Here is a 16,450-nt window from a genome sequence, read left to right as displayed (position 1 = left end):
ACTGGCTGAACCATCTCATTAAGAGGCAGGATCTTGGTCAGCCGGTAGACGGCTCGCCTGCAATGCTTGTGTCACTGGCTGAACCATCTCATTAAGAGGCAGGATCTTGGTCAGCCGGTAGACGGCTCGCCTGCAATGCTTGTGTCACTGGCTGAACCATCTCATTAAGAGGCAGGATCTTGGTCAGCCGGTAGACGGCTCGCCTGCAATGCTTGTGTCACTGGCTGAACCATCTCAATGGTCCCATTCTCTGATTGAGTTTTTCCCCATCCCAACCAAAGAAAATGAAGAAAATGGTTTATTTAACAACGCACTAAACATATTTTATTTACGGTTATATGGTGTCGGACTTATGGTGTCGGACCACACAGATAATGATAGAGGAAACCCGCCATCGTCACTTCATGGACTACTCTTTTTGATTAGCAGTAAGGGATCTTTTATATGCACCATCCCATAGACAGGATAGTACATACTACGGCCTTTGTGGAGCACTGGCTGGAACGAGAAATAGCCCAATGGGCCCACTGACTAGAATCAATCCTAGATCAATCACAAATTAAGCGTGCACTGTCCATCCCAATCAGTGCCCCACAACTGTAGTAAGTGATGTCCTGTCTGCGAGGAAGTGCATATAATATAGATTCCTAATGTTCCACATCCAATGATTAATAAATCAATGTGTTGTAACTTTCTCTTTGAACCCTTGATCAAAGCTGTATTAATTGTCAAATAAAAAATAATAATTATGTTGGTGTTAGCTAAATTTTATAGAGTCTCTCTTTTTTAGCATTTTCTTCTCCTTGTTGGCCACAAAGTCTTTTCGTATGCGACTTAGTCGCAGTTCCAGGATGTTATTAATTTTCTGAACTATCTCCAGACTAATGGTATGGTCTGCTTCAAAATCGTGATGTCGGCATTCATGACCTGTTTGGTACGTCATCCGAAAGACATTGCGACCTGAAAGAAACAATGTAATATGTTTATAGTTACAAATCAGAAACCCGACACAAATTCTCCTTAAAGGTCTTGAAAAGTAATGGCTATTTGAGGTTTTTATAGAACGAAAAAAAAGAACATCCCAGAGTTTGCTGCATTGTAATATGTTTCCGACTAATAAAATATTTCTACGATTAAACTTACATATTAAACATATTTTATTGTTTAGAATATCATTGTCTGTATATTCAATGCGTTTCTGGTCATCATAATTGTAAGAAGCCCAAACTGGATTTTGTCTTCAAATAATTTCATATGTACGAAAAAATATTTTTAAGGAAATAAAATGAAAATTAACCTAGTATAAATATTAGAACAATCAGAAACACGTTTAATATACAGCCTCTAATATGTTATGCCGAAAAATATACTTGATATGTAATGACAATCGTTAAAAAGTCTCTTTTAATCAATAACATCTTAAAAATTGCTGCAAACTCAGGAATGTCCCTTTAAGAAATTTAAAACTGTAATATTACTATTGTTAACATTTGTCATGTAACAGCCATGCACAGAGGAGAAGGCCTAGTACATTGGAAAACTTGTGCCTAATCTATTTGTTTTTCAAAAGCAATAAAATATGTCTCAATCAAACACTTATAAAGGATTACTGATATTGAGTGTAGTTTTATGCTAAACTTTTTACAGGTATGTATAACTGATGTTGATTCATAACATTTCTGGAGGTAGTTACACAATTAAACACCATTTGCAATTTTATTATTGCTAGAAAAACATAATTGCTCAAATTACTTTGGACTATGATCTTTGAATTGTGGCTATTAAACATTCAAGTTGGCACACTCTTTGGCTTCCGTCTTTTTTTTTAATTCAGAGCGAGCCCTGCACATGCATACATCCATTTGTGGACATTTTAAATTTCAGCTAGTCTAAAGGGCATAAAAGGGAGATAATCCATTTATTCATAATTATTTTCATTTGATGCAGTCTCCATTAAGTTTTATTATGGACACACACTAACCATCAAATAGTATATTAATAGTATAAAATATACTCAAAATACAGGACCGAATTTACAAAGCCAGTTTTTTTTGTGTTACATGCATATAACTACATATATTTATAAGGCTTAAACACCTGCATTTAAGAAAAATAGGATTAGTAAATTCAGCACATGAATTCCTACCATTAGACTTCTGTTCTAATATATCACAGTCGGCTATACTGTCTGCATCATACGTGACTGGGCGCTGGCGGAACAGTCGCACTGATCCTTTACTGACCACCGGGTCTATCTCAACCTTCTCACCGCTGATACCTGCAACAGAAACAAACACTTTGTTAAACAGTGTAACTGCAGTGTACTTTAGCCAGTTACTGGCAATAATTTCCAGGGTTGTTTACCTCTGTTTTTGTGTGTAAATTCTGTACATAAATTTAACAACATGTAATGGAATGCAACAACATCGACAAGAATGTAAGGATCGACAAATCCACTAGCCCTTGGTCCTGGCAGGTGCATTTTTGGTCTGGGTTAGTGGAAATTATCAACTGTATTACTATAATACATAGGGCACTAACCAAAGTTTCTGTGAAGGCTAGTGACTTTCTCAAACATTTGTTGAACATTGCAACATGTAACAGAATGTAATACTAAGTAACAACTTAACTGAATATAATAAACTCTACAACTTGCATTTATCATTAAAGATTTGAGTTTCGACTTTATATACAAATAGCATGCACGTGACATCACTGAAGATTTGAGTTTCGACTTTATATACAAATAACATGCACGTGACATCACTGAAGATTTGAGTTTCGACTTTATATACAAATAGCATGCACGTGACATCACTGAAGATTTGAGTTTCGACTTTATATACAAATAGCATGCACGTGACATCACTGAAGATTTGAGTTTCGACACGTGACATCACTGAAGATTTGAGTTTCAACTTTATATACAAATAGCATGCACGTGACATCACTGAAGATTTGAGTTTCGACTTTATATACAAATAGCATGCACATGACATCATTGAAGATTTGAGTCTGGACTATAAGAAGATTTCTGTTTACTATGCACCTACCAAGCTGGACGTCGCTGTTGGGTATGAGTCTGTGGACCATGCTGACGATGTATGACTTGTACTGATGACTAGTGAGCGACTCGGCCACATCGGACGAGTCGTGTCGTTCTCTCTCCTGAGAATCACCTCGTGTACCTAGAAACATAACACAGGAATTTCAGTTTTCAAAACACTGCCAGTTCATTACAATGTCAACAAGACAGATAATGCCCTGTAATGAAAACAACCATGCGATGAGAATTTGTTGTTTTTCTTTGTTAGTGGAGTTGAGTAATATATCTATCCAAACATGGTTAAGACACCTCTATCCCATGTCCATTCAATGTACAGCTTACGATAAGTACAATGAAGAAAGTCAATGCAAATCATTACATTACACCTGACATTGCAAATCCCAAGATATTTGAATATTTATTACATTTATCTGTTTAGCAAAATTTACAGAAGTTCTTTTCTACAGTATTGTACAAAAAAACACGTATCATTAAATTCTGGAATTTGAAACTTTTAAGATCTATTCTGTTTTTCTAACTGTTAATTATTTGGCTTGTATTTGTGGTCTGAGAACCTTTCAACACTGCGAGTGATTCCACTTCACTGTGAATCGTACATCATTCAGTCGAACTTGAGAAAGGTGTCCCAAATGAATACACTCGTATCTCTTACTTACTTTAACAAACACACAGAGTAGTACCATAAGTATTGGTTAGCTAAAGTACTGCAAAGGATTTGTTACTTATACCTTAAAATATGATCCTGGAGAGATATTTTACAGACACTGCCAAATTTACAGTAAAACATTGGTGATTTAGGACTGTTTAAAGGGACAGAACCTAGTTTCAACCCGTGAGAATTAACACTAAGTTTAGTTAGTCTACAAACCTGTAACACATTTGGATAAAGTTACAATTGAGTGGAACATGAGTTTGTGACTTTGAAATGGTGAAATACCCTCTAAAAACAGACTAAAACTTGACTCCATAACTGTTATTTCTCAGACTCGCATGCATTTTTAAAAATATGAGAAATGCATTTTGTGATATTAAAAACACCAGGATGACCAAACACATTTTGAATGTACGGAAATGTATAATTTAAACAATAAAATTTAAGTAAAGTATGATTTCAGTTATCAAAAACGGCTCTAATAGCTAAAAATATACCTTAGTGTTTAAAAACTAGGGTATGTCCCTTTAAGCAGTATAAAGATGGAAATCTCACTGTTTTCCCGGACGAGACAGAACTCCATGGTATCCATGGAGTCGAGAGTGCTGTCCAGATCAATGGCGGTTCCCGGCTGCTCTTGTTTCTCCAGGTTGTAGTTCAGACCTGACATCAAGTTATGCAATTTATTTCTTTCAGTTCCTATAATAAGACTTAATTACATCTATCTACAGCTGACAGGGGACTAAGCAGTGGTAGTCATGAAGAAGAACACAGGGAATGTAATCTTCCCCTTTGAGCTAATATATGATGTACAAAATACCATCTCCCGGTTAAAATTATTATGACATTAACACTAGTAAGACCGTATTTATCTACAAAACTGACAGCATGCTTGAAGATTCAAGAACAGCTCTGTTGAGCATATCTGATCTGTCTATAAATATGGTTTTATAGATCTGTCAATAAATATGTATTCATAGATCTGTCAATAAATATGTATTTATAGATCTGTCAATAAATATCTTTTTTATAAATCTGTCAATAAATATGTATTTATAGATTTGTCAATAAATATGTATTTATAAATCTGCCAATAAATATGTATTTATAAATCTGCCAATAAATATGTATTTATAAATATGCCAATAAATATGTATTTACAGATCTGCCAATAAATAAATATTTATAGATCTGCCAATAAATAGTTATTTATAGATTTGCCAAAAGATATGTATTAATATTTGAGCAAGTCTGTTTTTACTGTATATACATGTGTGTATCAATTAACTAACACTGGTAACAATCTGTCTACATGTATGGTGATTCAAATACAGCAGGAAGTGATAACTCAATCAGCTTTGGAGATTCACCTGGTCTGACTTTTATCTTCCGTCTCCTGATCACCTTTTCGAGGATCACTTTCATCTGAATGTTAGCACTTGGCACCTGGAACTTGTTGAAGCCTTTATTGGGAACAGTTCTGTGAAATAGTAGACATAGTACTACAATTAACCATTATACAAATGAACTGAAATCAAATTCAAGCATTTCAAAAACTATGGGGTTTTTTTTGCACACCCCAGTGATATGAAGAACTGAGTGTTTTCCTAAAACCACAAAATTACATCTGTAAGCAAATATTCCCCCCATTTCTGTGATTGTTATGTAAGTAATAGTTATAAAAACTTCTGCCTTGTTCACAAACATTTTACATACAGATTAACATGACTTAAGATACTTTTATATTAGGACTAAGTAAATAAATTACACAAAAACAGAGACAGACGGACCAACAGTAGATTGAAGAGAATGTGCAAAGAACCAATACACCTATATTAGACTAAAATATAGATGGGCCCAGCAAATGGACTAGAGAAAACATCAAATAAAGGGGAAGTATGAGCCATGTTCCCCAGCCCAAATTTTCCTGTTATTGTGCTCAGAAGGCTGAAAATGCTGTTTCTGAAACACCCGAAATTCAAAAACAGGTTCAAGCCCTTTTGGGATCTCAATTTTTCATCCCAAGGCAATTGCACTGACAGTACCCCCACCCCCCACCCCAAACACACACACACATACTTTCAAATATATTCCAAAGACCATAAGTAACTTACACTGTAACCACGAGTGAGACTTTGGGAACAGGCTGTGATGGTGCACGCTGAACAAGAGCGAGTTTGGCGAAGCCGAACTTGGACACCGGTTCTCGGTTGTCGAGACTGGGGAAATCCATGTCCACTTCTCCATCGTCCTCCGCTATGTGCAGACAGTACAGGTCAAGGTTCTCACTTAAACAGAGACACACCAGATGAAACACAGGGTGGGGCAAACAATGTACACAATATCAAAATTCTGCAACATGATGTAAATATTTTGAAAATCTACATTGATAAAACTAAACTATCATGTTAGTTGGGGGGGGGGGGGGGGGGAGATGGTTCATTACTATTCTTTTTTTAAGTCGCAAGTTACTGGATAATAACTTGCACTTCAAACTAATTTTTCACATTAAAAACAGATTGTGAAAACTTGTTCAACAAACATTTTGTATTATATCAGCTAATTCACAATTCATACTTGATTGTAACAGGGGCGGGATTTAGCCCAGTGGTAAAGAAAGAAAGAAAGGTTTTATTTAACAATGCACTCAACACATTTTATTTACAGTGATATGGCATCAGACATATGGTTAAGGACCACACAGATTTTGAGAGGAAACCTGCTGTCGCCACTTCATGGGCTACTCTTTCCTATTAGCAGCAAGGGATCTTTTATTTGCGCTTCCCACAGGCAGGATAGCACAAACCATGGCCTTTGTTGAACCAGTTATGGATCACTGGTCGGTGCAAGTGGTTTACACCTACCCATTGAGCCTTGCGGAGCACTCACGCAGGGTTTGGAGTCGTTATCTGGATTAAAAATACCATGCCTCGACTGGGATCCGAACCCAGTACCTACCAGCCTGTGGACCGATGGCCTAACCACGACGCCACCTAGGCCGGTCCCAGTGGTAAAGTGCTCACTTGATGTATGATTAGTCTGGGATTGATCCCCATGTATCATTTTACAAGTGGAACATAAAACACCAAAAATACTAGACAAACCTCATCTTTGATTCCCTTCCCTCATTGGTGTACTGCCAGCAGATTAAACCAATCAGATCCTGGACCTTGGCTGTTGCCGTGACGATAACCGGAATGGGATATGATCGTTCAGAGGGTGGTGCCATCGTCAGGTAGATATCTATTTTCTTTGTACCAATGCCAACAGTGGTCTGAGAGAGAAAATAATGTTCAGCACCAGTCCATTTATGACTTTAGATATATGGGGAGGGGTTTGTGTATCATAAAACCTTGACCTCAACCTTTCAATAGTTCTTAGCACCCAATAGGCTATACAAGACAATTAAACACACCAAAAATAATAATAATACATAATTAAACAAATATATAAAATTGTTTCTATTTGAAACAAACCATCTGTAAGTATTGCATATTCAGTTGATTGTATATTCAGTGGACTCGATCAACAGAATAATAATAATAATAATAATAATAATAAAATAAATAACAACATAACAAATAAGAATTAACAAAACAATCATATGTTATTTCATTAACATCCTCCAGCTTATTAAGATGTTATTTTACTTTTGTATTTGCTTAAACATAAATATTCCTATAGTTTGTTTTGGCTCATGCAGGACTCCAGTAGTCATCTTTCTATTGAGAGAGAGCGAGAGAGTATTTTTAACATCCCCATATACCACTAAGATTTCAAGCATGTCCGTTGCGGGCCAAGTCTCTGGATATAAAACTTACATATTAATTAGCACAGAACCATACTTTTCCAACCAATGATCAATTTTAACAAAATGAAACTCTTGTTATAGGTTATTTACATATAAATTAATGTATTAATGGTCTTACAATATATGAGAGGATATAATTAACAAAATGAAATGGTATTTAAACTAAAGGGGAGATAAATACTGAAGCACATACCCTCCCATCAAACTTTGCATATTCCGAAAAGGGGTTCTCTCCCCTGGACCCTGTGGTGAGCATCTGACTGAGGAGTGACGTTCTCTTGTCCTTGTCCTGGTTCCCCTCCGCCACCAGCTCACTCTTCTTCTCAAACATACCCTTCTTATCCTCAGCTGGAAGTAAATATAAATGTCATTACCTGGTAATCAGGTGGTTGTAAATAATTCTATAGCTAGAACTCTGTGGTATATGAAAGGATGTGATTTTATGGGTTTCAGGGGAAATAGGATGACACAGGGTCTAACCCTCATGATATATAATTTTGTTTCTTTCTTCAAAAGAAATATTGTACATGTATCTAAAACATAATTCTTTCTAGTGTAAGCACTGAATGTAATATATGTTGTTAAACAAAAATGGTTTAATGTTAAAACCCAACCTTCAACGGCCTTTAGTAGGTATTTAAATTTCTACATATCAGTGTATTATCACAAAATATTAATATTAAAGTATTTGGGTGTTTGATTAAAAAAAAATTAATTATAGTTAGCCATGTTTTATCAACATTTTGAGCACTGATAAAAGTTAAAGTTTGTTTTGTTTGAAGACACAAGTAGAGCACAATGATTAATTAATCACTGGCTATTGGATGTCAAGCATTCATTAAATACGACACACGATCTCCAGAGGAAACCTGCTACATTTTTGTATTAGTAGCAAGGGATCTTTTATATGCAATTTCCCACAGAAAGGACAGCATATATCATGGCCTATGATGTGATGAAGCACTGGTTTGGATGAGAATAAACCCAATGGATCCGTGATAAAGTATGATCTGGGTTCACCTGTGAGCTCCATCGGTGCGTTCTTCCAGGTGATAGTTTTCACTTTACATTGCGTCCTCTTCTCTTTCTTCATGCGCTCCAAGCGCTGGGCTGTGTTGGACCTTCGCCGGTGGGCGCCTTCATAAACAACAATCAATGAATAAACATCAAACATCATTTTGCATTTTTCTTCTAACTTGGATATTATTTACTAATAGTAATATTACTTAAAACTTTTATATTATTTATTACTTCAACAAGGCTCGAACTTAAGAATTTGTTACCCATGACAATTCTGAGCTAGCCTACAACCATTCTAAACCAACAACGTTTGTAACAAATATATAAACAAAAGAAATTATCGCTTCAACAGACAGCAATAATTTTTATCCTCCAACAAAACATTGCAATTGTAAAGCTGTTGCCGCCATTATGTTTGATCCCTGCTTCAAAACTTACATATTATTTACGTCTTCACTTTTTGGGATATTATTTAGTAACTCAAAACGTAACACTTCATTATTGCAATGAAACTAGTGTTTCAGCAAGCTGATAGAATACATACCATAGTCCATGTCCGCAATAATGTCATACGAATGAGAAAGCTCTCCATCAGAAATGTCAAGCCCGCTGTCATTGTGATAGTCAGATTCTTCCTTACCACTATAAACAATAGTATATATATATATATATATATATATATATTAGAAGTAAATTTTCAAAGTTGCTTAAATTATTCTATTCCATTCAGCATGCAAAGAGGGATGGGTATATAAGCCGTTACAAATTATATTACTGCCACTCCATATTATAAACACTATCTTTTTTGAGAACATTTTAAAATTTAAAAGTGATCTTTTTGTTAATCTGGAAAATGCAGGGCTAGCTCTGGGTGAGCAGAACATTCGCCAACTTATCTAATAAACTTCAAAAATGGTAGAAACCAAGTTATTTTGTAACAAAATATAAATTATTGCAAGAAATTATTTTGCCAATTAAAAAAATATTTGCCAATTGTTTTTGAAATTCACAATTGGCAAATATGGAGAATGTGCTCAGATGTTTTTTCTTTCTTTCTTCTTTTACTGTCCCTAGTAGAGCTGTAACGATATAGCGATACAGTATCATATCGCGATACAAGGGCCACAATACGATACATCGATTCAGGACAGCTGTATCGCAATACAATACGATACATTCATGGTTTAATAATTTTGGGTAAAAACATTGATGCTGAAATTTAAGAACTTACGAACATGCACAGTAGAGCAATGCAGGACACACTATTTCGTGAGAACCGTTGTTCTGTTCACGTGTCGGTTACGTAATCAGTTTATGTTTTTGAACCACCAATGTAGCACAGAACCGTACAGTTAAGAGTTTTAGGATTTGGTAGGCCTAACTCTTCGGTTACGAGGACTATATTCACGTAACCGAACAATCACTTACCTAAGTAAAACTCACGTGAACTGACTTCTGGTTACCGTATATTGCCATGTATTAGCCGACTTTTGAAGTCTAGAAACAGTTTCCAAAAGAAGAGAGTCGGCAACAAATTGGAGCATAAACTTCCGATCAAAAATACTCCCGACCGTTACTTATAAATTTTGATCAGACCCTTAGCCTTTCACAGATTATGTAACAATAATTTGTGCACAGTATAAATAAAACATCCAATCATGCAATATTATGCAGTTTTTTGTTCTTGAATGCATTATAAGTTTGATGAATAATAATAATAAATTACTTGTTTTATTGTCATTTCAATGGTAAAAACGTATTCTTTCAAACTGTCCACCATCTTTGTTTGACCTATGCTGGGACCAGTCTTTCATATAGCAAATTTAAGATACAAAACGGTGTTTTTTCTTCAAACAAGTATTATATTTCTAATATTATTGTTTTGTTGGGAGGGTGCATTAAACTGTAAAGTAATGTCATAAATAAATTAAGCTCATTATTAACATTACCAACTGAAAAAACATAACATGAATTTCAGGACGATAATTACTCCTACTATTGTCACATGACCAACCATATACAGTGAAAATTTGCAGTCACGGACCGCGTGATCTTTTGTTTCTGTGTGTGTGGAGGGGGGATTAAACATGCCTCAATGATTTTACTTTTTGCTGTCCAGTGAATAAATTAATGACTTGTGTGCAGTCATATGTTGTTACAGCTTGAATTATTTATTTTTCGGTTATGCTTTATCAGTTCTAAATTATTTTTCATGGCTTGGTAGATCGCGATTACCGTGTTTGTAATAATTAAAGGGAAAACAAATATAATGAACAAGAAAAGCACATGTCTATTCATGGGCGTATGGGGACTCTTTGATTTAGATGGGCTGGAGGGGTTGATTTGCCCGAAATTTTACCCAGATAAAAACTGCCCAAATTTTTCCCAAATTTGGGGGGCAACTGCCCCCCGGGTCGTACGCCCATGCGTCTATTTGTTGACAGTATTATTAAAATCGATACAACATACAGCTGGACAAAAGATGACTTCGGCTTATACACAAGGCCGATGATTTTGTACTAGATATTTAGGGTCAAACTAAGAGGTCGGCTTATCCAGGGAGTCGGCTAATACACGGCAATATACGGTACCTAAGATTTTGAAATACTGTTCCCTGTGATGAAACCATAATTTCGATGTTCAGTTGCTGGAATTTCTAAGCATTAGGTTATCACGTTTCATAAGCTTGAACTGAACAGTTGAATTATCGATGACTGATATGAAAAGTTATTATCGCAACCCAAGTATACATACAATATTGATCAGTACAGTTACCAGACACATTGCTTATTCCGATGCCTGCCATCCTACTTAGTTCTCATTTGACAACTGACAGCTCAAAACTGATGTACGCAAATATGTGTGAACACACCTTTCCATCCAGTAAGAGTTGTATGGGTGAGATCGTTTAGTTCTCTTCTCAGGCTCATCCGATTCAATGATGAGCTCACACATCCCTGTGTCATCACTTGTGATGAACGAATTACGGATGTGCGAGACCAGAAAACCAGCATTGTCCATCATCGCCATGGTGATGTTCAGAAGGTTCTATCTCTTGGCCACAAAAATCTTCATGCTGAAATGTTTATGAAAAAAAAATAATTACAAGACGAAAATAATGCAGAGAATATTTTGTTCAGTAACGCATCATGATTTGCTGTGCAAGTTTCAGAAATCACTACAAAATTCTGAATGTTAAATAGTAGCTGCTTTTGGTAATCAAATATTCCCTGAAATTGGCTGAAATGTATCTAAAATTAAATAAAAACAACAAACATGGGCATACTATAAAATGTTTCCACTCCATGATTACTTTATTGCATACAGATTAAATTTAGAGTACTAAATAATTTTGAAGCAGATAAAAAAAATTGGTGATATAAAAAATAACTGTCAGTGACCTACATGTCTATAATTCTGTGAACCCTGAATTTCGGTCTGTACACATCTCCACAATACAGTTTTGTCACAACAAAGAGATGCAAAAAAAGTTCAATTGTCTCTACAAGGAGATGTTGGGTGTTCTGAGTAGTATCCAACATAAATTTGTTCACTGATGAAAACAATACTTTATTATTGATTATCATGTGACATACATGTAAATCCTTAGCCTGAGGACTCTGAACATACACGTAAGAGAGCAACACAGACATCTCAACAGTAATCAGTGAATATTTTGTTTAGTATCGCATAGCAATTCGCTACCCAAGATTCAGTTCACTAGACAATATTAAACACTAAGTTGCTAATCAATTTTCAATTGACTAGAAATGTCACTAATAAAATTTGTTTAAACAAAATGTTTTCTATAAGGTATAATTCAAAAGACAGCATTATTACTTTCCAAACTTCAGTCTTGCTCTCTTACAGTCAGAGTATTCAAGCTAGTAATCCTGTAATCAATCTAGTCTTATTTGAGTAACAATATATTTCTATGTATTCATAATCTGAATTCAACCTACAAATTGCACAGGTACCCACAAACAACAATCCTGAGCGGTAATATAGAGAAACACCTCAAAACCACTCTCTCTTTAACTTGAAATTCCCTTGAAAGCAGATATTTTTCACAGACCCTTTTTAAATATCAGTACAGAACATAACCTCTCAAAAAAGGATACACTGTAAACCAAGATGTTTTAAAAATAGTTGATCACAAGGGTGTCCAGTTTAGAGGGGTGTTAATGTACGTGTAATTTATTATGATAATTTATTGTATATCTGTAACTGGGTTTGCTGTTCGGGGGTACCTGTGATGAAATTGGTGTTACCTAGATCATGTATCCTGGAGTAATCAACAGTCGCGCACCTAAGAACAAACAGTAAAGTGAAAATGTGTAATCAAAAAGAAAAAAACAAATATTGTTTACTTAAATAGTTGATCATTTGCCATATATAACCAGTGTTCTCGCTGCTCCATTTAAGCCACCCTCCTTTCAACACTTATTTCCAAATGCACACTTTTGTTCACACACAAAACAAAATCGATCAGTCTGTACATTGGATATCATTGAAGGAAACAAGCTGTGTTGTGTGTACGAAAAAGCAACTGACGAAAAACTTCAGTAGCTTATGACAGTTACAGTAACATAATTTTACGGTATTTTTAACAGCCTATTTTATCCCATACCTGTATCCATTTGTATGTTTGATACACACAATAAAAGTTATATTTTATTTGAGCAATGAAAAACATTTTATTTTTTATGGATTAGGCAATCTCCGACTGAAAAAACCCACTTATTTGATGCCAAATTTGTCACATGATCAGAACAGTCATTCTGTCTTTTCTTCCCACTAATAAGCGTCTAATATTTTGTCCTTAATTGCAGATATAATTGGTTGCAACTGATGATTAAAAGATTTTTACTGTCATTTCTGTCATTCTGTTTATTCAGCAATTCTTTATAAAATATTATAAACTTTTAATTTTTAGGGGGATATCACTGCTTATAAAAAACAGAAGTGGTAGGGTTTATCATTAGAATCATTTATCTTGTATGCCAACTAATACATTTTGTATATACAACGCCTTTACAAAAACAAAACTTTTTATCAGCTGGCGATAATATTTTATCACAACAATCGATTCATTCGATAAAGATGGAAATAACAAAAAATGTATCCGACATTAGGGGATCACTTCACAAACATCTTTATTGTTTTTTGTATATCTTGAAATCTTTATTAAAATAATATTAAAACTTTGATTGGTTCAGCAAAACCGCAACTGCCCGTGAATGTCAGATCAACAATATTGGTTCAATTAAAAGACAAGTCGGCTTGTATTTCGTTAGTTCACCAAGATAAACCTTGCGTGCAAGCACAAACAGCGAGGTTTATCCTACCTAGGCATTCCGCCATTAGCAGCTTCTGGACAACTGTTCCGAGGAATTTTGCTCGGAACAAAATTGCAGTCAAAGTAACGATTACCATCACATTTCCACACACTAATCGTATATTGTGATCTATTTCGAGCTCACTGAGACAAAGAATTACTTACTTTGAAACAATCTTCACTTTGAATTAAAGGAAAAAAAAGTCCGACTTGACAGAGCGGATTCTAGCAGCCACTTTCTAGCAGACAATTTCAGCTGACATGCATGGCGACGTTCTAAACACTGGACTCATACGCCTTTCGAAGACCTTTTAAGATACAAAAATGAGTCTTGGTTGTTATTTTGATTTTGTGTGTTTCTTAATATAAAGATACTCTTTTAAACTCTGAAATTCTTAAGTTATTGTGAATACTAATAATTAACAGAACGTCGCCATGCGTGTCAGCTGAAATTGTCTGCCAGCATAATTGTCTGCTAGAAAGTGGCTTGGTCTCAGTGAGCTCGAAATAGATCACAATATACGATTAGTGTGTGGAAATGTGATGGTAATCGTTATTTTGACCGCAATTTTGTTCCGAGCAAAATTCCTCTGAACCGTTGTCCAGAAGCTGTAGAGGCACTGATTTTCCATTTCAGATTTTTCCCTTTTCCGTTTCATAATGTTACAAATTCTGTTTTTTCCGTTTCAGTATTAAACAAATTCTGTTTTTGTTTCACACACACACCAATTAATTGCTGGTATAAAATAAATAAATATGCAATGAGGCAAAACATGTCAGTAGTTTGTATTAATTTTTGGTTTATATTTAAATACGAATATGCCATGACACAGACTTCGGACATTTTCGGTTTTCTTTACGATATGATCAGGAAAATAATTACAAATGATCACACTATAAACCACTTCCACTGTATAATTTATTTTGAACAAAGCCTGGCATACAATATGCAATTACTGCTGCATTCCTTTGTGAGATCGGAAATATGGCAATGCCGCAAATGTTAAAAATTAATAAGCAAACATAACATAATATATCTTTCACTTGAGTAAATATCGGACAATTTTAGCTCACAATGTTTGTTTTTTCCCGTTAAATCGCCGGGAATAAGTGAAGAAAACACGACTGGTAAAACGTCTAGATACTCTACATTAAACATTTGGCATAACATAAAAGGTACTAGTGTCATAGCGTAGCACAGGCAGCTGTCGGTGTCCATAGTTTCTAGTTCGAAAAATTAATTTTAATTAATAAAATGCGCTATTTAAAGTTAAATGTTTTGGAAAAAAAATCAGGAATTCCGTTTCAGATAGGTATTTCCGCGATTCCGTCCGCGATTCCACGATCGCGGAAAATCAGTGCCTCTAAAGCTGCTAATGGCGAAATGCCTAGAAAGGATAAACCTCGCTGTTTGTGCTTGCACGCGAGGTTTATCTTGGTGAACTAGTATTTGGTATACTTTTTTGAAGGCAAAATAAGGAGTATGCCTTTCCACAAAGTCAACCCCCACCCTTTTTTTCTTTTTGATTTTATTGTGTGTATTAAACATACAAATGGATACAGGTATGGGTATGTCCAGTATGCAGACTGATGTCCAACACTTATTCCGTCACCGAGTCAGTGGTTACAATAATTGTTTCATGAGACCTTATTTATTTACTCATTTATTTTCGAACCATTTTGCACGAGTTACCTGCTGGAATTCTTGAGTACTTGATGCTGTAAATCGTGCAACAGTTTATCACTCCAAGATCTGTCTATTCAGAAACTATTGTATATTAACTCATTTTCGCGATTCGAGGGATGGTACGCAAACGCCATCGTGATTTTGTTGTACATGTACTTTCCTCCTTTGATAGAAGATCCGCTGTGTTGCGTTCTTACACGCTTAGAAATGAGCGTATCTGCCGGATGTGCCAAAAAGAACCAGAAGATGAGATTCATTTTTTAACTCAGTGTCCAATAAATATGCATTTAAGAAAAATACTATATTATAAAGTCGGTCAAATATGTTCTGAGTTCACATTTCTGTCTGAACTGGAAAATTAACTTCAACTGTTGGCCAACTTAAATTAACACATATACACACTACACACATTTACGTGTACATATCGTGTAACTATTACATGTATATAATCATTGTCATCATTACTATTAATATGTATCTGTTTTTACCATTTTATATTCTAATTATGTTGTCCAATGTCCATGCCATTTTTATATGATTCATATATAAATAAATGATTTGATTCGACACAATTTGGCGATGGAGAGTAGACACCTGCATTATAAATAGTATTAGGACCTGAATGGTTAACTTGATATAATCAACTTTTGTTCAAATATTAATTATCATACATTTATGAGTATACACTATAACTAGCGACATGTTTTACTGACATCGTTTTACATATTTCATGTATAAACTGACTGAATGACAGGGGTAAATCACGATTTAGCATGTGTTTGTATAAAACACTGTTGTCTGCACATGCAACATAGACATTAATGTTAGCTTTATCAATAATGAGGTCATATGCATCCTGAATGAAGTGTAATAGT

At 35.0% G+C, this 16,450-nt stretch overlaps 1 protein-coding gene across 3 annotated transcripts; it reads right to left on the bottom strand.

Annotated features, from left to right (window-relative positions):
- Nucleotides 1-426: 426 nt before the first annotated feature.
- LOC121383305 (target of rapamycin complex 2 subunit MAPKAP1-like) lies at nt 427-15,713 on the bottom strand. Of its 3 annotated transcripts, XM_041513251.1 has the most exons (13): nt 15,582-15,690; nt 12,822-12,859; nt 11,423-11,626; nt 9,095-9,192; nt 8,551-8,667; nt 7,724-7,878; nt 6,824-6,993; nt 5,834-6,007; nt 5,090-5,199; nt 4,275-4,418; nt 3,054-3,188; nt 2,147-2,278; nt 427-960 (listed from the first exon to the last, which is right to left on the bottom strand). In XM_041513251.1, exons 3-13 carry the CDS (start codon nt 11,578-11,580, stop codon nt 758-760), a joined length of 1,596 nt encoding a protein of 531 aa, XP_041369185.1. In that variant the 5' UTR covers nt 11,581-11,626; nt 12,822-12,859; nt 15,582-15,690; the 3' UTR covers nt 427-757. The 3 variants fall into 3 exon arrangements, with proteins under 3 accessions (XP_041369185.1, XP_041369184.1, XP_041369186.1); XM_041513250.1 differs by lacking the exon at nt 12,822-12,859 and having other exon boundaries at nt 15,582-15,713; XM_041513252.1 differs by lacking the exon at nt 12,822-12,859 and having other exon boundaries at nt 4,275-4,382; nt 15,582-15,713.
- Between the last annotated feature and the right edge of the window lie 737 nt (nt 15,714-16,450).

Source organism: Gigantopelta aegis, chromosome 10 (assembly GCF_016097555.1).
Source record: "Gigantopelta aegis isolate Gae_Host chromosome 10, Gae_host_genome, whole genome shotgun sequence".
Taxonomy (NCBI): domain Eukaryota; kingdom Metazoa; phylum Mollusca; class Gastropoda; order Neomphalida; family Peltospiridae; genus Gigantopelta; species Gigantopelta aegis.
Note: the sequence above shows the minus strand (reverse complement) of the source record. Positions and strands in the feature narration are given on the sequence as shown.

Coding starts and splice junctions, on each gene's coding strand:
- LOC121383305 (XM_041513250.1), bottom strand. CDS start 11,580: ATGGCGATGATGGACAATGCTGGTTTTCTGGTCTCGCACATCCGTAAT. Junction 7,879..8,550: donor CGCACCGATGGAGCTCACAG/GTGAACCCAGAT, acceptor ATTTACTTCCAG/CTGAGGATAAGAAGGGTATG. Junction 2,279..3,053: donor CAACAGCGACGTCCAGCTTG/GTAGGTGCATAG, acceptor TTTCTGTTGCAG/GTATCAGCGGTGAGAAGGTT.